At 40.0% G+C, this 26,044-nt stretch overlaps 8 protein-coding genes across 8 annotated transcripts; 3 read left to right on the forward strand and 5 right to left on the reverse strand. All coding sequences in view use genetic code 12, as the record gives it.

Moving 5' to 3' along the window:
• Positions 1-405: 405 nt before the first annotated feature.
• MCH4.5 (Monocarboxylate transporter) lies at positions 406-1,767 on the reverse strand (the record flags this gene model as incomplete). The annotated part of the gene is made up of 1 exon (XM_001386567.1): positions 406-1,767. One exon carries the CDS (start codon positions 1,765-1,767, stop codon positions 406-408), a length of 1,362 nt encoding a protein of 453 aa, XP_001386604.2.
• Positions 1,768-2,619: 852 nt separating this feature from the next.
• Positions 2,620-2,931, reverse strand: TDH4 (Glyceraldehyde-3-phosphate dehydrogenase; the record flags this gene model as incomplete). The annotated part of the gene is made up of 1 exon (XM_001386568.1): positions 2,620-2,931. The coding sequence occupies one exon, from the start codon at positions 2,929-2,931 to the stop codon at positions 2,620-2,622; it is 312 nt and encodes a 103-aa protein (XP_001386605.1).
• Positions 2,932-7,956: 5,025 nt separating this feature from the next.
• Positions 7,957-9,634, forward strand: PICST_91284 (hypothetical protein; the record flags this gene model as incomplete). The annotated part of the gene is made up of 1 exon (XM_001386367.1): positions 7,957-9,634. A coding segment is annotated over exon 1 (1,665 nt), but the record flags the coding sequence as incomplete, so codon positions are not given.
• A 3,039-nt stretch (positions 9,635-12,673) lies between these two features.
• PICST_64361 (predicted protein) lies at positions 12,674-14,932 on the forward strand (the record flags this gene model as incomplete). Its single annotated transcript, XM_001386368.1, has 2 exons — positions 12,674-12,917; positions 13,032-14,932. The coding sequence occupies 2 exons, from the start codon at positions 12,674-12,676 to the stop codon at positions 14,930-14,932; spliced, it is 2,145 nt and encodes a 714-aa protein (XP_001386405.2).
• Positions 14,933-15,016: 84 nt separating this feature from the next.
• SGE1.2 (hypothetical protein) lies at positions 15,017-16,435 on the reverse strand (the record flags this gene model as incomplete). Its single annotated transcript, XM_001386569.1, has 1 exon — positions 15,017-16,435. A coding segment is annotated over one exon (1,419 nt), but the record flags the coding sequence as incomplete, so codon positions are not given.
• A 2,275-nt stretch (positions 16,436-18,710) lies between these two features.
• On the reverse strand, positions 18,711-19,835 carry CHT1 (chitinase; the record flags this gene model as incomplete). Its single annotated transcript, XM_001386570.1, has 1 exon — positions 18,711-19,835. A coding segment is annotated over one exon (939 nt), but the record flags the coding sequence as incomplete, so codon positions are not given.
• A 1,335-nt stretch (positions 19,836-21,170) lies between these two features.
• On the reverse strand, positions 21,171-21,881 carry PICST_33619 (hypothetical protein; the record flags this gene model as incomplete). Its single annotated transcript, XM_001386571.1, has 1 exon — positions 21,171-21,881. One exon carries the CDS (start codon positions 21,879-21,881, stop codon positions 21,171-21,173), a length of 711 nt encoding a protein of 236 aa, XP_001386608.2.
• Positions 21,882-23,314: 1,433 nt separating this feature from the next.
• On the forward strand, positions 23,315-25,909 carry PICST_37102 (predicted protein; the record flags this gene model as incomplete). The annotated part of the gene is made up of 3 exons (XM_001386369.1): positions 23,315-23,356; positions 24,275-24,448; positions 24,515-25,909. 3 exons carry the CDS (start codon positions 23,315-23,317, stop codon positions 25,907-25,909), a joined length of 1,611 nt encoding a protein of 536 aa, XP_001386406.2.
• Between the last annotated feature and the right edge of the window lie 135 nt (positions 25,910-26,044).

Consider the following 26,044-nt stretch of genomic DNA (forward strand, 5'->3'; position numbering starts at 1 on the left):
AGAGGCCGGCAGACAGATGTTTGGACCACACTTCAAGTTCAAGAGGGACCAGCAACAGGCTACATAGGATGTGGCTTATTGCTTCAGTATGACAGCGGGTATTGACCTGGGAAAGACCACTTGTTGCATCATTGCGATGTTGGCCCTTGAGGCTGGGAAGGAGCTTCATATTTGTGTCAACAAGAGAAGAAGACTTGCTTGAAGTGTTTGTTCCTGTTTTATCGAAAATATTATACCATTAGTTTACATGTAGCCCTACGCATAGAAAAACTGCATCTTTTCAAGGTTATTGTAAGAAGGAATTCACTGTTTCAGGAAGAGTCCACCTTGATTATACCATAGGTAATATTGCGACTTTCCTGTCTATCAGCAAATGTCCTGTCTTTTGGTGTGTGGTTCGCCTGTCTATATGCGTACATTAAGTTTAAATCCCACAATGTAGTATCTGCTCACCATCCAACAAAACATCGAAGCAACAGCCGAAATACTACAATATAATGCGAAAATGTCGTAACGATGAGTACTACCATCGCCGATTATTGCTGCTCCAACAGGTATACCTATCAAGTAACCTAACGAAGCTAGACAGAAACACATTCCGTATCTTTGTCCAAAGTTGTGAACGGGTGTAATTGCACCTAGACATGCTGTTGAAAGGCTTAACACAGAAGAAACAAAGAACCCACACAAGATGGAGAAGGCATAGAGAATACCTATATGCGATCCAAAAGGAAACCATAATACAAGCATAGTTAATACCATACCCATTAGCATCAATACATTCACATTGAAGTAGCCAATGAAGTCAGCGACATACGCAGGAAGTACCCTTCCAACAATCCCACTAGCATTGAAAACTGTCACTAAGATGTAAGCGGTAGATTCACTAGCTCCCTGTGCAATAGCATAGGTAGGCAAGTATGTGGAAGTACACATCAAAGTCACATCTTCGAAGAATACACCAGCTGTGAGAAATGCGAACTTCATATCCGACAAAGACAGCACATCCACAAGATTGTTACAAGCTTGTACTATCTGTTGAAATTTTCTCTGATTATCATCCATATAGACCAACTTTCTTCTGACTCTTTCCTTAACTAGTATAAGGGAGAGAGCCTGACAACCAAGGCAGAAAAATGCCAATATTCTGATAGCCCATACGAAGCCCACATTGCTGTAAAGGACATGTAACATCAAAGGAATCACAACTCCTCCAATTGAACCTCCAACAGTAGCCAATCCAATAGCTTGTCCTCTTTTGCTTAAAAACCAGTGGCTTACTGAACCAATCAATGGCGGTATGCAGAAAGCATTTCCAACACCAACACAAACAGAGAAGGCAAATATGAACTCAACAACAGATTTACAGACCGCTGTAGCCATTAGACCTATAAATTGAAGTACCATTCCACACAACAAAAGTGGAAGTGCTCCATTAGTATCAAATACTGGTCCTACCAATATGCCTATGCCGAACACAATTGTCAAGTAGATGGAGAAAATCCAAGAGATTGTAGACGTAGCTTCATCGACAAGTTGATGTAAAGCAATATAGGCCTGAATAGCACCGACTGAGTTGATGAGTCCAAAACTTACTGTCAAACCAAGAAAAGATCCTAGAACAACTCCATACGCTCTCCATCCTCCATCTGGATATTCTAATTCCTCATCTTGGGGCAAGTTTGAAATTGCACTGGATATAGAATTAGTATCTACAGCAATTTCGTCATTCTCTTCAAGCTCAATTATCTCATCAATACAACTCATAGAGCCAGCCTATGACTATCAATCATTTATTTATGAAGAAATTCAATATTCTCTCAATATTAATTTCTTGTTCATTGTATTTGTCATCACTAATTATTGCGTAATTGGTTCTATTGTCCGAGACATGATACAAATCAAAGATTGTGAAAGTTCCATACCGCAGAATTAGAGAGAGCTACCTTAATACTGTATTGCCCCTTTCAATTCATTAAATTTCACGTTTTCTTGCATTCGTATTATACTAGTATATAGAATATAAATCACCACTCAGAAGTTCGAGGCTCAATTAGCAGCCTTGCAACTTTGTGAATAGTTAAACAGAATCCTTGGCAACTTGTTCCAACAAATCAACAACTCTGGTGGAATATGCGAATTCGTTATCGTACCAAGCGATCAATTGACATACGTTGGAGATAACATAATACCAGCCTTTTGGTCAAAGATAGCCAATTAAGATGAGCCAAAGATGTCCCTGGATACGTCAGCTTCTTCCGTGTAGCCCAAAATACCCTTCAACTACCTTCAGACGCTTTCTTGATATTAGATGAGATTTCCTCGTATGTGACTGGTATCTTCAATCTAACAGTCAAGTATACACTGAGAAATCCATTGTTGGCCCTGTCAATGACATACCAGTCAACTTACCATCCAGTTCAGTCATGACCTTACCAACAACCTTGGCTGCTCCAGTAGAAGATGGGATGAAGTTACCAGAAGCAGTTCTGCCTCCTCTGCATCTATGTTGGATGGTCCGTCAACCGTCTTCTGGCTGGCCGTGATGGAATGTACTGCTATCATCCAGCCCTCTTCAATTCCGAATCTGTTGTTAATTACTTTAGCCAATGCAGCCAATCAGTTGGTGGTGCAAAAGGCATTCGAAATGACCAAGTTTGGCGTGTACTTGTCAGAAGTGACACCAACAGCGAACATAGGTGCATCGGCAGACGGGGCAGTGATGATGACCTTCTTCACAGCACTGTCATGTTCTTTTGGGCACCTTCCAATATTGTAAAGGCACCAGTTGACGTAGCCAACATCAGACTTCCCCCGTGGGATACCAGCTGGGTCTCTCTCTTGGAATACCTTGATAGCATGACCGTCAATGACAAGAGCATCACCTTCGGACGTAGCGCCCTGGCAACCTGCAAAATGAAGCCGAGCCATAGAAACCCATTGACGAATATTGGACAAACGAAAATGTATTATCTCTACAATCAAGTCTGTAGTTGAAGCATAGGGGGCTAAGATAGTAATAATAATGATGACTCATCACTGTCTTCAGAGAGCAGCACACTGCACACGCTCCTAGATCATCATCAGGTTGGGTTCACATCACTTGATAGCACCTCTGTTTTATGAATTCAGTTCCATACCGCATAAATGTGAATACGTACAGCAGAAATAGTTAGGGGCAATAATGGTATAAATAACCTCTAAATATGCTTTCTTTCTCATTCCTTCTTTATATAATTAACATCTCTCATATATTTTGACATATTTATTTCTACCTAAGAAAGATTGTCCAGGCTGTATATAATTCACCATTTCTTCAACTTTAGTCATGGGATTCAATATTGATAATTCTCCCCCCAAAAGCACAATAACTCAACATGGAACAACAACACATTCACACTAATCCTGCATCATGTTATCACTTAGTATCTAACCTAATGCTTCCATATTTTTACGATCTTAACTTTTCTATTTGAGTCTTACAAAATCTTAATGCTCTAATATTTGTCAATTCAAAATATGGATAATTACGGGAAACCTGTATATGGGGACCGGTTTTCCTTTTGGACTTATATTAGGATTAATGGAAATAGACTTATATTAATCACTAAAGAGCTATTTAAAAGCTGTTTAAACTAGAGGAAATTCTCTGCTCTTTATATATTCTTCTTCCGCGTCTCACCTCTATAAGCGAACTGAGTTTTTTACATTACTTCCTTCCTCGTGGCAATTTCAAAACAATGAAGAGATACAATGAAGGATATATTCACTTGGGATTGTTTTAGCAGCATCACTGATTCGTTTTGATAAAACATATCCTTCAGTAGAATCTCTCTCTCTTGATTATACTTTACAATAATGCCCAATACTATTCGATTGGAATTAATTGTGGCATGCATGGCAGAAGAAATACACAAGCTCCTACCAATCTACAGATATTTTCGATTTATGAATTGGAGCAATATCTATAACCAAGTATTAGTTCATATATTTAGAATGCTTACTTAAAACAGAAATAACTTGCTTGAAAAGTAGCATATAGTATCCCATAAATGATCCACGAGGATAAGCTCCAGAGCTTCCTTCTTTCCTATTCCTCATTTTGCTCTGAATTTGAGGCAAAAAGAGGAAGGCATGCTGAGACTCAAATCAATTAAGCCACCATATAAGATTGCTCCCAATGAATTTATCTCTACGCTTTGTCGTAGGTATTTTGACAATTGGAGAAAATATGGTCCAGTCACTAGAAGTATGATCCTTCATTTGAAAAAGATAATCCTACGGGAGTGACACCTTCGAATTATCATCTTCATCCTTATTTATTTATTAGAGACGGAATTAAATTCCTTGATATTACAGGGGTTATTATAACATCTACATAATATTTCAATCAGTGGCTAGAGATAAGGATGACCGAGTCAATCAACCAGAGAGAAGCCCATATACTAAAGATTACTAATCTCAGAATAGAGAGTACCAGAATTGTTCATAGTTCTGGTGAACTTGGGTTAACTCTATATATATCCAAGATGACAACCAATTCATGAAAGACTTTCTCTCTGTGAATGAACTAATACCACAATATTAGATTAGAGTCTGTATTTGAAAGTTATCAAGCTCATACATTGCCATAATAAGGAAGAACTTAAAATAGTTACTGTTCCTTTATACAGCTTCTCAGTTGTCGTCATGACCCACTCTACGTTCTTTGCAATGATTCTTTGGAAAGGGAGACGTCCGAGAGACGACGCACAAGAACATACAGCTCCCAAATCTGAACAATATCCAGACCATTCGGAATTCTACGCTGTTTGCAAATATTTTCTGTTTCTTTTCAAATTCATGGGTTCATGGGAAGGTAGTCATCGTCAGCAGGCTGGCTATCATCGTCCACTGGATGATTCCTTCACATATAAATCTGAAATACATGACTTACCTCTAATGAAGAAAAAGAATACATGAGCTTATTCCTTAAGGGAGGAGAGAACTTGTGGTTGAGACTTTATGTTGGTACTGATCTGAGATATTTGCTAGTGCACGACTAAGATAAGACAGAAGTAGAAGCCAACGGATGGAAATGAATAAGTATATCAGAGACGAGCAGCCGTCCATATGAATGGAACAGCTTATCCTGCGAAAGTCAAAATCCTCTATAATAAGTATAGAAAGGAAATCCGCAGAGAAAGACAAACTAAATTGCTAATTAGGCGAGTTAGCGATCTCAAATATGCAGTATACCTGACAGAATATACATTTTACGTAAATGCGTATTTCCATGACTTTTGCTTGTTGTTTGGAGTTCCGTATATGTTTTGGAAATAGGCTATGAATCTCGAAGTCTGTGAATTCTTTTTAATCTCTTAGCGTAGTAGAACAAGGAACATGTATTTTGCCATGGTACGTTTTAGCTATGTCCATTAGTAGTTTAATAGGCAATCCCATGATGTACTTACAGTGGATTGTAATTTCATAAAGCCGCTCTATCTCCTAGAAATTGTCAACCTCAAAGACCTTGTCGTTGCTCTTTTTCGCTTTATGATATAATACATATACGATATGTGTTGTTAGTTTTCGAACCTGATAAATCTAAAACATACCAACTATGTATGCTGAACTAGTTTTATCTTGCCTTACCAAGTGGTTGCGGTAGTTTGCCATCTTGGTACTTCCGCTCTTCCAGTACATCCAACAACAGTCGCTGCAGCCTTCGACTTGAATCAGAAGCTTCCAGAGCTTACTTCCAACAATTTTACTATTTCGTTAATAACAAGGAATTTAGATACTGTAATTCTAATATAAGATCGTCTGTTTCTATGCCAATAAGGCATTGTCTTTCTCTCCAGATGAATTAGAAAAAAAATCTGGAGATGGATATGTGTTCTTGAATAAATTGGCCTAGCAAACCAGAAATCCAACTATCTTGCAAGTTAAACTATTGAGCTGGCTGGAAGAGATACCACTGTCGGATTATTGAGTTTCATTTTCTTTGAATTGGCAAGCTTTCTTCAAATCCTTGAAAATAGAAAAAAAGGTTTACGAAACATTTTGTGGTGGTGAAAATGCCAAGCTTGAAGATATTTCTTTCGAATCTTTGAAGAAGAAGAAGAAATTATATTTTGTTATTCGTTAGCTAATTGATTTTTCGATTGTTTTCATAATCTTATAGGCTGTCCTTTCTATGCATCCGCTATCCTCGTATTATCTATAATGTTTCTGTAAAGTTCGCCTGTTTAACATAAATCTCCTTTTTTATAAACCTCAATACTCTGTTGATTTAGTTGCAAAATATTGCACCATAACATAGTTAAGCCGCGCCAACGAATTGTTTGCTTGTTTTTCATTAAGACAATAGAAGCAACACTAGATAGTCACCAACTATTGAGCATCTTTTACTTATCCAAATCAATTTAAAAATTTATATTCGCTAGATATGGTAGTTGCTTTGCTGTTGTAGCATGTGCCCTCCAATATAGATATTTCATGAATCAGCTCAAGGACGCCAATATTCAAATTCAATTAACGCATGTGCCTTTTTAATTGAATACTTCTTCATATAAATTTAGAGTTATAAACATCTCATTAATTGAACTTAATAGCTTTCTTAATATGGAAATTTTTGAATTCAAACAAGTCTAAAATCATTACTACAATAGGATCTATAGAAAATATTACTTTTGCCTAAAATATCCTAATCAAGTAGGTACATAGATTTATACTCACATGCAGGTATATATCCTGCATGTGAGATATTTTCCAACTAAACTCGTGCCGAGCAACAACTATTTGCGTCTTGAAATTTACCCTAAGGTTACTGCATTTGGACTTTGCAATGTACCTGATCTCCCAATCTTGTAACAATTTATCTACAAAGGGAAATGACCAGATCTATGACAAATATGTTAGAAAGGAAATGGCCTTGCTTGATGCTCTATCTGAGGCTGCATTTCAGGACAATGAAAAATCTGGGCTGTACTTGAGGTGCTCAATGGCATGGCATCTACACTAGATTCGAGGAGAGGATTGTTTGCCTCCTTTGGATGGTCCTTGCAGTCCTAGACCATATTCTATGTGATAGCATTAAAAAAATGGCTTGGATAGGAGATACAAACACCAGGGGAAGCGTGTTGCAGGTTAATATCTCACCCTTGACTCCCCTGGCAATTTGTAGACGACTTATTACTGCCGTGTTAGCATCTGTTAGTATGGAGATGTCACAAAAACAGAAATAATGTCCATTCTTGGAAATCCCTTATATGTTGTATTTGTCGCCAAGAGCAATGGTCAATCAATAAGATCTAATGGGTCTTGTTATTTTATCGTGGCATAAAAAGCAAATGGTGAATTGTCCGAATTGATACAACATCTCTAAAGCACAGGCTATATATACATATTTTTAGTGTAAGCGGGCGTTTGTGCGCATCAATAATCACCCAGCATGCATCCAATACATCCTGCAAATAATACGTACAGGGTCCATTTGCAACTAAATATAGGGTTAATTTGCGCTTGGCATGAGTGTCCGCTGATACTTTTTCAACACACGAGAGTGTTTTAACAGAATTAAAACACAATTATTTACCTATTTCTACTTCTTTCATATGGAATCACTAAACTGAAATAGCAAATACCTTTGTATTGACCTTTTTTGAAACTGAAAATAAAAATCATCTTAGATGTAACCTTTGAATCTAAAGACATACAATTTCACTTGAAGAACTTCAATGCACCATTGAGCAGCAAATGCATGGTTTCCATAGATCAACATACATGAAACTTGCAGTTAATGGAGGGGTACATGCATTATATTTACTTTTCCAATTTCGTTCTCGTAATTGATCATCTGGGTCTTCTGGGTTTCAATTACATGTTCTAAAGCTTCAAAATTCTGATTATAAAAGAAAACTTTTATTCCCATCATTTGAAATAATGAACTTTCGAAGCATCTCAATTTAGCTGGTAATTTGAAACAATGTTGTTCAGGTATTCGTTGTTAGCTATTACAACACTTCTTGCCGCAGTTAAAGCTGTGACAATAACTGAAGATACTATTGACCGTGGTATTCTAAATGTGGACCTTGGAACTACTACAATTGAAGATGGCGTCTATTGGTCCATTATTGATAACGCTGTCACGGCATTCTTAGGTGATATCAACGTCGGTACAGGTTCAGGCTTTTACATTACTGGAATTAGTTCATTGATTTCCTTGCAAGTAACACTTCTTTCTCCTATTGGTAACATTAACAACGACGGTATAATTGCTTTTAATGCAGTTCAATCATTGCTTGCACCAACTTATAATCTTCTTGGCCTTTCCTTCACAAACAATGGTGAAATGTATTTGGGAGCTGATGGGTCAGTTGGTCTTCCATTGTTCCTGATTCTTACACCAGATTGGAATAACAATGGTTTGTTGGTGTTTTACTTGAAAACTAGAACTACGGGACCTGTTAGTTTGGGTACACCTCTTGGTACCATTAACAATAACGGTCAAATTTGTTTGTACAATGAACTTTACACTCAAACTACAAATATTGCTGGTACTGGATGTATCACTGCAATCGACGATTCAAGTATCTTTCTTTCTAATACTGTCTTGAATATTGACAGCAACCAGTGGTTCTATTTGCAAGATCCACAGTCTTCTCTCAGAGCTACCGCTATAAGTGTTCCAAAGACCTACAATGTTGCTGGTTTTGGTAATGGGAATAAAATTGGTTTGGATATCCCTCTTGTTAACCTTCCACCTTTGCTTGATGCTTGGGACTACGATACTACCACAGGTATTTTGACTCTTCGTGGAGCAGGCTTGTTATCCCAAAATTTCAATATTGGTCTTGGTTATGATCCATCCTTGTTCTCCATCACAACTGATGATGACCTTGGATTGTTATCTGTTCTTTTTGGTGCTGTTTCATATGCTGGACCTCCTCCAAACCCAGCACCAGCCGTATGCCAACCATGCAAGCAACTTCCTCCTGCCCCTGGCACAAGTGCTACTGAATCCACTACAACTATTGTCACCACCAACTCCGACGGGTCGGTATGTACTGAAATTGATGACGTTATAATCTCTACAGATGCCAGTGGTTCTTGGTTCACAAGCACCTCGACCATAACTTCAGAGTGTGCCACCAACCCCGAAACTACTATTACATCTACTTGGACTGGTTCCTTCACCACCACTGTTACTCAAACTGACACTCCAGGTGGTACCGACACGGTTATTGTCGAAGTACCAACCAACTCTCAGACTACCCTTACCTCTACATGGACCGGAACTTTCACAACAACTGTAACAGTCACCGATACTCAGGGCGGAACTGACACTGTCATCGTTGAAGTTCCTTCTACTGCCAACAGTCAAACTACCATCACCTCCACATGGACTGGTACTTTCACGACAACTGAAACATTCACTGACACTCCAGGCGGAACTGATACCGTTGTAGTCGAGGTTCCTTCTACTGCCAACAGTCAAACTACCATCACCTCCACATGGACTGGTACTTTCACGACAACTGAAACATTCACTGACACTCCAGGCGGAACTGATACCGTTGTAGTCGAGGTTCCTTCTACTGCCAACAGTCAAACTACTATCACCTCTACATGGACTGGTACTTTCACGACAACTGAAACATTAACTGACACTCCAGGCGGAACTGATACCGTTGTAGTAGAGGTTCCATCTAGTGCTAACCCTCAAACCACTATCACCTCGACTTGGACTGGTACTGAGACAACAACTGTTACTATCACAGACACCCAAGGTGGTACTGACACTGTGATCGTTGAAGTTCCAACTAGTTATTCATCCTCTGAAGTTCCATCTACTAATCCTCAAACAACTATCACTTCAACTTGGACTGGTACTGAGACAACAACTGTTACTATCACAGACACCCAAGGTGGTACTGACACTGTGATCGTTGAAGTTCCAACTAGTTATTCATCCTCTGAAGTTCCATCTACTAATCCTCAAACAACTATCACTTCAACTTGGACTGGTACTGAGACAACAACTGTTACTATCACAGACACCCAAGGTGGTACTGACACTGTGATCGTTGAAGTTCCAACTAGTTATTCATCCTCTGAAGTTCCATCTACTAATCCTCAAACAACTATCACTTCAACTTGGACTGGTACTGAGACAACAACTGTTACTATCACAGACACCCAAGGTGGTACTGACACTGTGATTGTCGAAGTTCCAACCAGTTATTCATCCTCTGAAGTTCCATCTACTAATCCTCAAACAACTATCACTTCAACTTGGACTGGTACTGAGACAACAACTGTTACTATCACAGACACCCAAGGTGGTACTGACACTGTGATCGTTGAAGTTCCAACCAGTTACTCATCCTCTGAAAGTTCAGAGACTGCTTCATCGGAGACTGCTTCATCGGAGACTTCCTCATCCGAAACTTCGTCGTCTGAAACTTCGTCGTCTGAAACTTCGTCGTCTGAAACTTTGTCGTCGGAAACTTCATCTGAGACTTCCTCATCTGAGACTTCATCTGAGACTTCATCTGAGACTTCATCCGAAACTTCATCCGAAACTTCATCCGAAACTTCATCTGAAACTTCATCCGAAACTTCATCTGAAACTTCATCCGAAACTTCGTCACCTGAAGCTTCCTCCAACGAAACGTCTAACACATCTTCTGAGAATCACTTCACTGAGTACACTACCACTTTCACTACTACCAACTCTGATGGATCTGTTTCTACTGATACAGGAGATGTGATTGTATCCACAGATTCGAATGGATCATGGTACACTACCACTTCTCTTATTGTTGGACCAACGGATACTGGTTCAGCAGAGAGTACCCCATGCTACACAACTACAGTAACAGTCACAGGTCCAAATGGCGAGGGAACTACTTATGTAACTACTGTCTTAATCACACCAACTGGTGGTGAAGGCGAGTCTCTAACCACAGTAACAGTTACTGGAACTGGATCTAATGGAGAAGGAACTACTTACGTTTCAACTGTCACTAGTACACCAACTGAAGGCTCTGGATCTGGCAATGGATCTGGCAATGGATCTGGCAATGACTCTGGATCTGGATCTGGCAATGGATCTGGTAATGGATCTGGCAATGACTCTGGATCTGGATCTGGATCTGGCTCTGGATCTGGTAATGACTCTGGATCTGGCTCTGGCTCTGGATCTGGTAATGGCTCTGGCTCTGGATCTGGATCTGGTAATGGCTCTGGCTCTGGATCTGGATCTGGTAATGGCTCTGGCTCTGGCTCTGGCTCTGGTTCAGGTTCAGGCTCTGGTTCAGGTTCAGGTTCTGGATCTGACTCTGGAAATGCTGGCTCTGGATCTGGTAATGACTCTGGCTCTGGATCTGGATCTGGCTCTGGCTCTGGATCTGGTAATGACTCTGGCTCTGGCTCTGGCTCTGGCTCTGGTAATGACTCTGGCTCTGGCTCTGGCGCTGGCTCTGGTAATGACTCTGGCTCTGGCTCTGGCGCTGGCTCTGGTAATGGCTCTGGATCCGCCTCTGGATCTGGTAATGACTCTGGCTCTGGCTCTGGCTCTGGCTCTGGCTCTGGTAATGACTCTGGCTCTGGTAATGACTCTGGTTCAGGTTCAGGCTCTGGTTCAGGCTCTGGTTCAGGTTCTGGTTCAGGTTCTGGCTCTGGTTCTGGATCTGACTCTGGAAATGCTGGCTCTGGATCTGGTAATGACTCAGGTTCTGAATCTGGCTCTGGTAATGACTCTGGTTCAGGCTCTGGCTCTGGCTCCGCCTCTGGTTCCGAAACTGGATCTAGTTCCGAGACTGGTAGTATTCCATCAGTAGATACTAACGAGAATTCCGCAAACTCGTTGACTGGCTCAAGGGCTATCATCGCTCTTGCATTGTGTATCATCACATCTTTTATGCTTTGAATGCTTCGTATTCACAATTTAAGCTCCCAGAGCTATACAATACCATTCTTTTTAATTCTTCTTTCGTTGGATTCAGCACAGGTATAAATCTTCCAACACTGTTTCTGCATTTGTTTTAATATTTCGAAACCTTTCACAAAACACTTTGATATTTATTCTTTATTGCAAGTAAGGATATTACATAATAACTTGAGTACTTTTGTAGAATTACAAATAATTGATGTTTTAGTAGCCATCAGGAAAGATTCTCACGATAGAAAATCATTTCTGATCTCATTGGACCCAAAAGTAGAACAGCAAATAGACGGAGCTAAAGACGTAGTTAGCAAAGTATAAGCAGAAGAGATTGGATATGCCTTTCAAAATTGGCTAACAAATCAAATTTGCAGGAACAACCTCTACACTACTGAACATTTATTATGCCAGCCTTGTTACTATGCCATAGTGTTCTCATTCGAAGTCTGCACAAGTTTCTTTGATTCACGTGACTTTGTTTAATTTGCAATCAATCAAATTTGAGTGCCTAGCCTGCTGAAACAAAAACTGTGGAGTCAGGTAATAAATGTGGACGCCAATTTAGACTTGTGGTTTCTTAGTAAACATTTGTAGATTTGGGAATCGTTGGTGCACTAACAATCAAGTAGTTGGTCCTAAATTTTTTTCTCTCTATATATTTAGGTAGTTTCCGATCCGAACTAAATCCGACCTACTGAAGTTCAACTCACCACAAGTCGAAGGTTATTCCTTAAGTGGAGGATGCTGACTCCTCCTAAAGTTAAACCGGACTCTAAGCCGAGCCGAGCCAGTGTTGCGTGCAACTTATGCCGAGAGAGTAAGCTTAAGTGCATCAACAGCGATAACAATACCAGGTGCCATCGGTGTACATTGTTAGATTTGACCTGTTCATATACATTAAAGAAATCGCAACTAAAGAAACGAAAGCTTTCTAAGCACTACATCACCCATCTGGCAGTAGCTGATAGTACGCCGGTACCTAACAGTGCCAGCAACTATAATGCTGAAATTAAGCACGATTTCTCTGGATCTCCAGGTTCAGCAAGGGCCCCAAGGTTGAATATAACGACACCAATACTAAATGAACAGAAGCGATTAGATTTGACATACGGGGCAAACCACACCAACGCCAACCCACCCAGTTCTGTAGTTCTTCCAGATAAAACAACCATTATAGAAGTTGCTGAAATATATTTCGAAAATCAGTATAAAGGAATCTTCCCTCATTTGCACAAACCTTCTCTTCTCTCGTTCATACGATCCCCCAAATTTAACCCAACCACTTATATCCTGGACTACTACAATGACTTTTTTGAAGCCAACTACTCAGCTTCATTAAGGTTTCCGGACCCAATAATTCTCTTGGCCATATTGGCCTTGTGCGCGAGACTTCACCCTGATCTCCCTAAAGTCTATGGTGAGTTTTCAGAGGACAGAACTCCCGAACTCTTCTTGCCGAATTTCAACAACAGGACACAATCGAAGACTGTCGATAACGATGACAATAATGCGGCATCCAATGCTTCCAACTATTTTGGATGGCATGCAAGAAACATATTGAAGGAAGTTTTCGATAGTCCAACCATCCAGAGAGTGCAGGCTCTTACAATATTAAGTAGTCACGAATGGGGTGAAGGTAATGTGTCTAGAAGTTATCTTTATGTTGGAATTGCTGCAAGAATGGCTCTTGTATTGGGCTTAGGAACAGAGGAGGGGATTATAGACAAAGAAGAGGACAGATTAGACGACTCTTCAAAGTTCATTTGCATCGAAAGCAAAAGAAGAACAATGTGGGCAGTCTATATGATGGACAGGTGTAACTCAAGTGGCCGAGATAGACATTCATGTATTAAATTGGATGATATTCACGTTAGATTACCCTGTACTGAGAAAGATTTCATATTTGGAAATTTCCGACAAAAGTCTCTAGCATTTGAAACCGCTAACGGCTACATACATAAGGCACCCAGCAATGAAAAATTGCATCAAACTTCATGCTTCGGTTTCCTCATCATTTTGTTCGAAACCTGGGCCAAAATAGCGAAATGGGTGGGAGAAACAGGAGGCAAGTTGGAAAGATTGCCTCCTTGGGATGAAGAATCACCCTATTCCAAGCTTTCCAAAGAATTGGATATTTTTGTAGAAAGTCTACCTCCGCATCTTAAATTCAGCAAATTCAATTTAGAAGCTCATATTGCTGATGGTTCGGCCGCAGATTTTGGTTATTTCCATGGTCTAGTTTTTCTCTGTCGAATATTTCTCAACAGAGAATATTTCTTCTGCACCCCCGAATCATTTCCTGATGGCTGGTGGGAAACTGAAACTAGAACAATGTTGCAGACACTCGATGATTTAGCATATATAACAAAAGTATTGAAACCTATTAATATGATGGTGATTGCCCCATTTACAGGATTTCAAGTTTTCACAGCTGCTGCGACAGGACTATACATCGATGCTTTTCCAAAAAAAGTGCTTCTTCAACATTTTCCATACAAATCAGAAGTGGACAACATTGAATTAGCTGTTGACAATTTTAAGACCAAATATAAAGAATTAGCGGAAGAATCGATGAGATCTCTCTTGACCTGGAAAAAAATGTGGGGTTTGGGAATTGGATGGTATGAAACATGTTTAAAGTTGCAAAAGATGTTTGCAAAGGTAGCAAAGCAAAATTCGTCAGCCTTACAGGACGACGATTTGAGGCATTCCATGCACGACTATGGTAATGGTAAGGTCGAAGAAGTATATCGACCAGAATACATAAGAGATCGCAAAAAAGATATGCATATTCTGAATTTGTTAATTGCGGACGACACCGATTCTCCCAAACTTCGACTGGTACATCAATTAGTTGGGAGTGAGTCAACTGCTACAACTAATTCGTCTCTTGACGATGTTGGCGGGAATAGTGGTTTCAATTCGCCTTCTTTGGACTTTATGAACAATTTTGATTTATCCAACATCTTCCCTGGTTGGAGTGATGCAATGAAAATTTAATATATATACTCTCTAATAATTATACTGGACTATAGAATCATGCATAACAAGAATCTTTATAAATAGTAATCGACGACGAATAATTCATGCAACAGATGTGTCTGGCTTTGATCTTGTTATATCTCTCATCAAACAGAGAATAAAGGCTGTAGCACAACAAATACTGGAAAACAATTGTGCAAGTCTTATGGCTCTTTCGTAATCAAGGAGAATAATAGACTTGATGGTGTCAGGGTACTTGTATATGGCATCAGAAGATTTTGAAATTGCAATAACAATCTTATGGATTTCTTTATGGGATAATTCTGGTAGGGCACTCAAATCCTTTCTCACTTTGAATTTCAAATATGCTTGGATAATCGCTGAAACACTGGATACACCAAATACTCCCCCTATGCTTCTCAGTAAATATATTGTCGAAGTAGAAGTTGCCTGGTGAGTTGTTCCGTAAGCAAATATGAATGTAAATAGCGAGCTCGGGTATGCCATTCCTTGACCGATATTTGCTGGCATTAGCAAAATATTCAAGAGCCAACTAGGAGTACTGGGACTGACTAACAAGGTCAAAAAGTTTCCAATTGCCATTGTCATAGTTCCAACGTACAACAATCCTTTTAACACTCCATATTTATTCATCATTACTCCAGTTATCACACTACCAATAGGAGTAGATAAAGAAGGAACTGCCAACCTCAACCCTGCTTTTGACGGAGTGTCGCCCAAGACGATCTGAAATAATAATGGCAATGCAAAAAGATAAGCATAAGCACATAATCCCAATAAGAAGTTCTGGGCAAGTAGCAAGACTGTGAATAAGCTATTGAATCTCCTTACGGGAATGATTGGATTAGCTTTGGTATGAAGTTCGATATAGATGAAGTAGAATAATAATGTTGCTCCTAAAATTGCAAGTGTTATTAATCTCGAGTCCAGCCACAGTAATTCATTTCCTCCTAATGTGAGAACAAATAGTTGACATGTAAGTGCACTCACTAGGATAATTGAACCCTTGTAGTCTATTCTTTCTAACACAGAGCTGGATAAATGCTGCTGGGATTCATCAAATCCAGGTTGATTTGTGATATACTTGTATCCAATTATAAGACTCCAAATGGAAGGAAACACTTGAAAGATGAAACACCATCTCCAACCAAAATATGAAGCAATGGAACCACCAAAAGATGCACCACACACTGCACCAAATCCTAGCAACAAATTCTGCACGGCTTGAAATAATCCTCTCTTCCTCTTAGTGATGACATCAGAGTTGACGATTGTAGATAATGTGATTAACCCTCCACCTCCGATACCTGTTAAGGCTCTCATCAAATTGAAAGTGATGATATCAGTTGCCATAGAGCAACCTAGACAACCAAGTGCGAATGACGCCAGAGCAAAGAAGCAGCATTTCCTTCTACCAATAACATCCGAAAAGGAGCCATACAAAGGCTGAAATGCAGTTGAAGTGATTAAATAAGAAGTAGTAATCCACGAAGCCAAGTTGGCAGAGCCAAACTCGTTCCCGATAGTAGTATATGTAGATGCTGTCACAGTACCATCAAAGCCAGAAAGAAATACATTTGCCATAAGAGCGGCTTCGATCCACACGAAATTGGGAACTTTGGAGAATCCCTGGAAATCGTCTTCGTTTTCTTCATCATTTATGGCAATATTATCTTGTGATGTTGTAGAAGATCCCAATGTCGCACTATAAGAGTCACACTCCGCTATCTCAGTGACAAGCACCGTAGTTTCGGTCTTCTTGATAACATCAGCCATAACCTACGCTACGGTAATAACTACGCAAACAAGACGACAACTTAAACTGAAAGAACCTATAAAGAAAAGGGAAAAGTCTTATTTATGTATTAAATAATGAGAGGCAGGCATAAAATTGCTAGATGCAACATGTAGACTTTAAGAAAATTATCTTGCAAAGGAGCCAAGCCCACAATTAATTGTTCTTGCAGTTGGTGCTCCTTTATATAAATTAGCGCTTTTTCATTTGAAAAATTGTTGATGCTATAAAACCCCCCTAGCGTCTATAGAAGGGAAGGATGTTTGCTCCTCCTGATTTCGCTATAAGATCAACATTGAGAAGACTTATACTAGCAGCTTCGTAATCTGTATAATATACAAATTTGATGGCGATTCCGAGTCAGACATCTTTCTAGTTTTGTGAGTTTTTTGCGAACAATTAAATTGGCAGAATTTAATTTTGTCGTGCTCATTTAATAAAAGTGCAACCACACCTGCAGCCGTTATCATTTGACGAAAACTTAATTAGTTGAAGTGCGAAATATACAGTACATCGGTGATTCTACCCGTCCTTGCTGAAAAGGTATGAAATGCCTTGAAACACAGAAATAAATATATGTACGTAACAGGTCGATGCAATGCCTTTTAACTTCTTCTTGGGATGATGCGTTTAGAGTGTTCTCGAAATATGCATTAACTTTGCTTCCACTAGTAAGTTCTTTCAGCTAAACTGTACTCATTATCGTTAAGCATTTGGCTTCAATAAACTTCAATATTGACACAATAATTCCTAAAGCGTATCAATACTAGTTTCACATGTCATGAACCAAAGATAGAGTAAAGTTTACAAACTTTTTATGCAGTTTAAATTTTGATTAGATTATGTGACATTACCAATATCTATTCAGTATCTAACTTTTAAGTGTAGGGATTATCAAACAAATGAAAGTGCAACCACAATAATTCCGAGTAGTCCCATTGTATTGTATGTATTCCTTATCGAACCTGCTTCATATGTGGGCACTGCTTGCGTAGAAATGGCAGAGGAGTTGTAGTATATGCTGTTGGCTTTTACATCAGGCTGTGGAACTATTTCAGCTTCCACAATCCTTGTATAAAGGGTAGTTCTTGTGACCGTCGATGGCTGTAGTAAAGTTGTAGACAAATTGTTTGTAGCAGGGAATGTTCTCACTGTAGTCAGTTGCACTACTTGCGTCAGTTGTACTATTTGAGTCAGTTGTACTACTTGAGTCAGTTGGACCACTTGAGTCAGTTGGACAGTTTCAGTGAGTTGAATAATCTGTGTCAGCTTAACAATCTCTAACTGAGCGGCAGCTACCTTTTGTTCGACAATCAGAATGGAAGGGATTTCTATGGATGACGTTGCTGAGGAAGCAGGAGGTAAAATAGATTCAGCAAGTGGAGTATCAACAGGAGAAGAAGAGGAGGAGGCTGGTGCAACTGAAGTCGTTGAGCTGCTGGCAACAACCAGAACTACATTTATCAGTGATACATTGTCAACTACTGGAACGATAGACGACGATTGTTCAACAGATGAGTACAATGTGCTTATAACAACTACAGTGACAGTACTTTCGTAATCAGCCGTGCCAGTTTCCGACGCAGAAGCAACATACGAGTCACCATAATAAGTACCAGTAACTGTGAAAGTGATCGTGCTTGTGGTTGTTTCGTCATAACTCTCTTCATAACCAGGAGTTTCTATAGAAACAGCAGAAGCTTGCTCATTAGAAGTGTCAGTCAACGGACAGTACGTAGTGTACGAAGTTTGTTGGTCAATAACAACTATAACGCCAGTGGTGACAGCAGAAGTTTGACAACCGTTTTCGGCACAGCTTGTCACTGTTATAACCGTGGTTGAAATATCTGTTTCGGTGACCACAAGAGCATCTGCCAGTTGGTAATAGACAGAGGAAGGAGTGGAAAATAATGGAGGAGCAGCTGCGTCAGACAGTTGATAGTATTGAGATGCTGGCGTGGAATAGAAAGCAGCGGCAACAGAGTCCGATGTTGGTGCTCTAGCTGGCACACTTCCCAAAGCTGACTTAAGTTGTTGAAGAAAGTCGTTGTTGGCAATAGATGATGAGATGTCCCATACAGAAATACCACCAAAAGCACTGCTACTTTGAATAGTGGGAAGAATTGCTTGGACGGTGTTGATATCTACATATCCTGAGCCAGCCGACAGGGGAGAGCCTGCCAAACCAAGATACAACTTGATGTTCTTATTGGGAGAAGTACTGGCAGCGAAGTCTGCCCAGGTATCCCAGTTGAAAGTCTTGTCAAGGGAACAGTAATTGTTATAGAATTGAATGAAGGCAAAGTCGATGTCAACCTGTGATAACAAGTCACCAACAGATTCGTCAGGATATGGGCACTGCGGAGCAGCAGACAAGTAGTAGGTTTTGGAGGAATCCTGACTGAAGTATTGTCTAAGGCTGTTACCAAGGGCTGGGTAGCCTGTTTGTTGTTTATTTTCAATGTCAAAGTCGAAACCGTCAACAACAGCATCATCAAATGGTCTCTCAGAGTCAGATCCACCGCCGAATTTGTTCCATAAGGTGGTGGCCAAGGCTTCGCCCTCAGTATCAGAAGCTAAGCCGTAGTTCCCAGTAGCACCACCTAACGATAAGAGTATCTTTTTGCCCTGGCTCTGGCAGTACTTGATATCTTCTCCAATCTGAGAACAGTGCAACAATCCTGAAGAAAATGTTTCTGAGCACATGTTGGCGAAGTTGAGTCCCAAGTCGGGGAAGTCGTTCAAGAACGACAAGATTATTATATCAACATCATTGGATTGACAGTATGAGCCCAAAGTTGTCTGAGATCCTGCGGCGTTTTGACCCCAGTATGCTGCAACATTTGTTGAAGACGAGGCATCAAAGGCAGTTGCAATTCTAAGAACTATGAATAATGTAAGAAAAATTCTATAGTACATGGTATAGTTGTAATGTTGGGAAATATGTATGGCTATGTTAGACTTCAGCTCTTTAGAAGTTTGCAGAGGCTATGTAAAATTGGCTGCGAAAGGAGTGAACGATTCAATTGAATCAAAGTCTTGTGAGTGTAAAGGAATGGAAGATTCAAGTGAATCAAGTTAATGAATGTGTAGGTTATAAAAGAGTGTGATTTGAGTGGAAAACATAATGCTATTAGATGTGACAAACCAGGAGATAGACCATATTATATATTGTAGGGATTGCTAAGTAATTCTCCCCTTATCACGAACGCCAATCATCCCTACAAGGGATGAAATGGGTCGCAGGGTGGAAATTAGGAGGGGCATACACAATGCAACCTGCTTGGGAGAGAACGTATGAATAATTTGCACTCAATTGGGAAACAATTCATCAAAGGGCAAAATACGAAGGGGGTATTATCATTCCTTCCTCGCTTAAGACTGCAGGTACTGTTGATGTTTGATATTTGTAGCAAAGACGCGACTTTTAATCTTTTCGTGTTGTTTTGAAAAGTAAATTTTTTACTTGCCTGTGTCTGAGATTCTGCTCAATATCACTACAAAATTTACTGACAGGGGGTTGCACAGTCAACTCCACATTTGTTTTCCTGATGCAGGCTCAAGGTAGCAAATAGATTTTTTCAAGGACAGCAACAGCTCGGTGCCTTCTCCAAATTCATACATATTCGCTGACGACCAGGACAGATTATGGAGTAAGTATATTGGACTATACAAGTTCTGGAAATATTCGACAGAACATCGTGGAAAATAAAGTGGTTTCATGTGCAATCGGGGAAGATCACTCCGTTTCAAAACCAAGTGATTTCAAGTACAGCAATTCCTAAGTGGAGTCCACCACCGTTATGGTTTCAGATATGTCAGTAGTCCCAACTGTATTTTCCATTCTACAAGTTCCAAGAATCTAGCATCGAGTCATTGCTGTGTAGGTCTCCGTAGCTTAGAGTCAAGCCATTGCCAGTCTCAGTAAAATCCGAATGAGGATCCAATCTGAAACTCTAAGGTCTGAATACGCAAACAACGCCGAGAATATATCGGAAACTTTACAAGCTTGTGCTCTGAGTTCTCTAATTGTCAACTCTGAATTATTATCTTTGGCGCTGTTACCTTTGGCAACTCCCAGCAACCGTTACTTTGGTTGCAGAGTATTTCACATAACCCGAATAATCGAAAGTGTCTTGCAGAACGAATGTTGTCATTCTTTATTTAAAAGTATCCCTTAGGAGTTGCTGCGAATAAATGGAGGTGTAGATATTGATGGGAGATAGACGTTAACACAAGATGTGTAAATACTTTAAGTTCCTACAATTTCAGAACATCACATATTACGACTAAGAATGTTTCTTCTAGCAGATTGCTATTTGTAGACTTCTAACCGAGTCGAACGATAAAAAATGCCAGAATTAACAACTGCAGTCTACATAAAGATTGATTGTGGAATATATATTAATCAATAAAGAGTAGCATTCAACCAGAGTAGTTTCACAAAATAAAAAGAGCCAATAAGTACAACAGAATTCCGCAGGTGAGACCTTTAGCTCCGTTGGTGGTTGCCGAAGTCTCGCTTTCAGAAGTAGCAGACGTGCCAGTCGTTCTAGTAGTTGTAGTGCTTCCAGATGTAGCAGATGTGCCAGTGCTAGTAGTTGTTCCACTACCAGAACTGTCTTTTGTTCCACTTCCCGAAGACTTAGCGGTACCACTTCCAGAAGTGCCAGTGTCAGTGTCCTCAGCAGTGCCAGTGCCAGTGTCAGAGTCAGTGTCAGAGTCATCAGTTTCATTGGTTTCTGTAGCATCTGTGTTTTCGTTTGTGGCAGTAAGATCTAGAGAATCAGTAAGACTGAAATTGATGCTAAGATCTGAAAACTCAGACAACGCAGAGAAAATTCCCGAATCTTCACAAATTTGCGCTCTAAGTTCGCTACCCGTTAAACCTGAATTGGCACCATCAGCACAATCACACTTGGCCACATTGTCCCAGAAGCCACTATTTTGATTACAGAAGCATTTCACATAACTCACGTAGTCGGTAGTGTCTTGGAGTTCTTTTGCACAAGAATTAGCAAGAGTCTTCCCAGCGTTAACGCACGCACTATTACAATTGGAACCGGTGAAATCACCAAAGGGACTAGCTCTCTTCCAATTTACGGCTGAAGAGAGGGCAGTGGCTGCGAAAATTAATTGAAACAAAAGCATTGGTAAACAGTTAAGTAGCTTTTAATTTTTGACTTTCAACATCTGTCGCTAGAAGTCGAGACAGATATGGCTATTTATAATCAGAAATGCGTGGGGAATAGTTTTGAAAATCTATGCGGAGGCAACTGGTGCCTCATTCTAGAAATGAACTTTAATAATATAAAATAATTTTAAAAATTTCTTTGGTAATAACAGGCGCACGGCTACTGGTTTGCCTGACTGCAGAGTCAGGTTTACGCCAGATCCTTAAGCACATGGATCACGACTCAGATCGACTCCAATGGACTAAGCCTTGTCGTGCACGTCCTTGCCTTCTGTATTCTAACAATCGTAGATCATGACCCACATACAAGCCATTGTTCATGGATTTTAGTCCATGTTTTTTGAGTCAATTTCACTTTCATATCGGCCCCTCACGCATATTCTGCCATGAGTATTTTTCTTCGTAAATTGTTCAGCCTTTTAATTGCTCGCATAACGATGTATGGGAACACTAAAAAGCCATGATCTATAGGGGCTAAGCAGGCTTGAAAGTTTAATGAGATCACTCACATTGAATAGGCATATTTGATAAGGGAACCAATAATATCCCAAGAAAGAAATGCTTGGACCGTTGCTCCATTGCCGTTGCTCCATTGCTAGAAAATAGCACTAGTTATGCTGTAATTGGAACTACTAATGTAGAAAAAATGGCTCAAGATTGGGAGCCGCCCTATTTTCCTTTACATCACGATAGAGATTTAGAAAATTTAAATGAGAGACAGAAATACGACAAGAGCCAGAATTGGTGGATTCAAAAAAAAGAAAGATTGACCCTTGTCGATTTCCTCAGACCATCTTTTGCACCTCAGCATCGTGGGAATCGAGTGTATAATCTGCATCATGTCAATAGATTGGTGTCTTGATAGAATATTCCTGATTTCTTGATAATTTGGGTAATAATATCATTGTTACAAACAGGAACAAGTATAGGACCAACAACCAACTCTACAGCGTGATTTAGCTCTATCTCTGAGCAATATTCCGTCAAAGTGGCCATTTGTTCAAAGTTCAAGTATAAGTTGAAGTGGTCATGTAGAGGGCATGTATTGGATTCAATTGTTCAGTTAATCGCCTGTCATTCTTTATTTAGAATATCGTAAATGATAGTCGTAAATACCCAATAAGGGTTACGGGAAAAATTGCCTCCTTTTCTAAATTTGTGTGATTAGCATCGCCGCATGTGCACCAGTATAGTTTGCAAGAGATTTTTTGAATTCCATGCTGTGCTAGAAAATATGCGTTACCATTCTCAGGACAAGTCATTTGTATCAACCAGAGGAAAATTAGCTCCATGTGATCAATGAGGGGATATATGTATATTGCTTGATATGCAACGGGTTGCACATCAAAATCTGGCACAAGTCAACAGTTTCTTGACACTTTTTCGTTTCATGGATACCCTTAGTTCCCATATTGAGAGCAACGTCAGAGAAGTGTGTGTCTGCTCTGGAGTTGCAAATTAGTTTCTAGTCGAATCAAAACGACTTCACCCAAAATGCTACTTTTTGCAATCAAACTGCCAAAAACTGGTAAACTCAACTGCCAAATAAACCAACACAAAAGCACTAAATCTAACTGGCAATTGATATCAATGGATCCCTTGGGGATATAAGATCACCCCACGGACGATACTGCCGCTATCGCTCCACGCTGAGCCCAAACCAATGCACATTGCAACAGATTATGCAAGTGGGGAATCATACATGTGACTATCGCGTGACCGTTGCAATGTCTCCATCTTTTTGCCCTTATCAGCACATCGTTTTTTTGTCGCGTCCGCATGCAGGGATCCAACCGTTAGTATCATTCCCCCTTCTTTCTAACTCTATCCACAGTTGCTCCCCTCAGTTGTTCTTCTGACACTTCAGTTACAAAGTGCCATTTTGTTTACCAATCCTTTCTGATAGCTCAAGATATACTCAGCAGGGGGTACATCAATTCTGTTACAAATTCCCGCGACATACTTTCCAAGGCTTCTTGTAATCGTATAACACCAGTCGTCCTTAGATCTCGTTCGTGTTTCATTTCCGCCAAACACTGGTTTGCTGCCAAATTCGGGCACTTAACCAATCTGTCCCACATCCCAACCCTGACCGAGGTATATATACGTAATACTCGTACTTGCAGTTTCTTTGTTGTGAGTTGTCCGATCCCTCGATCCCGCCACTGATACATTACTTACCAGTTCTACTAGTTCATATTCCACAAACTTCGCATTACCAATGGACTTAGCTAAGGTCCGCAATCTGGACACAGGCTCGTTGAAAAGAGTCCGGTCACTTCCAGTCAGCGCCGAGGATGAAGGCAACCTCGCGTATCAACATCAACAGCACCCTAGCTTCTCCAACGAGGCTTCGTTCCGCAAGTTACTCTCTTCCCATCTGTCCATCTACAACGTGTTGAACAATCCCGACTTAGACGTCTCCCCTAGCTTCAGCAGGACACAAAGCCCGTTGTTATTAACGCCTGAGTTGCCTGACCCGTCGTTCTCCATCACGCTGTGGCAGTCTATAAGCAATGACTCTGTGTTTTTGGACAATCTCAATCTCAAGAATCTTTCGCCATCGCCACACAATGTACCTCAATTCCAGAAGCGAAACGAAAACGATGAATCCGGCAAAAGGAGACCCACTTCTTCCATCTTGTCGGTTACAACTGAAGAGGACGACACAACGAAAGACTCAACAGTGTTGATCTCGACACCAAAGCCGTCTAACGTTATGGTCTTCGAGACAGACGAGGAAGACAACGACGATGACCGTAACCATGTTAATCCTCCGAATTCATTTATCATGCCGAAGATGAGCATTTCGGAAAGACCTAATATTCATGACTATAGTGGCAGAAGCTCGCGATTTCAGGTCACGCTTCTTAGCTCCTATGGTTCGTACAAGGTGGATACCAACTACTTGGTCAAGAGCATAGAGCGTGAATTGAGTTGTGATTGCATCGGCATTCGCCATGTAAATTTAGATATCCACAATGATTACAGATCCTCTAGTTTCCTGCGATTTGACAAATCGTTGGTCAAGAATTCCGATTTGATATTTGTGGTTAACGATGGCTCTTCCGTGTTTCTCGAATATTTGACTAGCGTCTTTGGTGGAGACGTGCAATTAGACGAGGACTCTATGGAAGCTTTGCCGAAACTCACAATCATCAACATGATGACAGTCAACTACTTTGTCAACTTGTTTGAGTTGATAAATTACTTAAAACCCTACCAAATCTGGAAGACTTCATCTTTAAAACAGGAGAAATTGGTCAATAAAGTTAAAGACTTCATCGAAATCGAGTTGAACCAACTGGACCATTTTGAATCCAATAAGGTTGCTACAAAGGATACAAATTTGTCATTGGTTGTCTCGAATGTCGGCAGATCACAAACTATGTATTCCAATTTAATTCTGCACAAGAGAGCCGACTACAAGGGCATAGAGAAGAAATTCAAAACTGATCTTCAGGGTTCATCTAGTTTTAGCGATCCGTTGCTGATTTCTTCCAACTTTGCCCATATTAACATCTTGTATTCAATCTTGATGAAATTATTTTCGACTTCACAATTGAGTCAAAACATCGTTGCTGTTGATAAGTCAACTCCCAAATCCTCGCGATTTTGGTTGATTTGTAGTTTCACAGTAGGTATTGGCTTTGGTATTGGTATCGCAAGCGGTGCCACTTCCGTTGTTGGGTTATACATATATGAGAAGTTTCTTCAGTTTAGCCCTGGCCAAACACAGCAATGTATTCCAGTTTCATCTCCTGCAACTAAACCAATTGTGGATACCGTCGTTGATTTATCGAAGGAGTTTCAAGGTTCTATGTTCCAGTTTTACAATGAAGTTTCGACTGACTTAATTGGAGAGCTCAGATCATTTTCAACGTTATATGTTAGTTATTTAAGGTCCGCTGGTGATATTGTTATTGATTGTATTAGAGGAGGATTAGAGAAAGTTGTTGGTCTTGTTGTGTACACTAATTGCTGACTGGTTGCAGCCTTATTATCATTATCAACTTAGACAAAAGCACAGAGGTCTTTTCAATTCTGGTTATGTTTAGTACTGTGCTCACTAATATTTACTTGCTTTGGATTTTATATTTTGCTACGGAAATGGTTTGGA

Source organism: Scheffersomyces stipitis, chromosome 8 (assembly GCF_000209165.1).
Source record: "Scheffersomyces stipitis CBS 6054 chromosome 8, complete sequence".
Taxonomy (NCBI): Eukaryota; Fungi; Ascomycota; class Pichiomycetes; order Serinales; family Debaryomycetaceae; genus Scheffersomyces; species Scheffersomyces stipitis.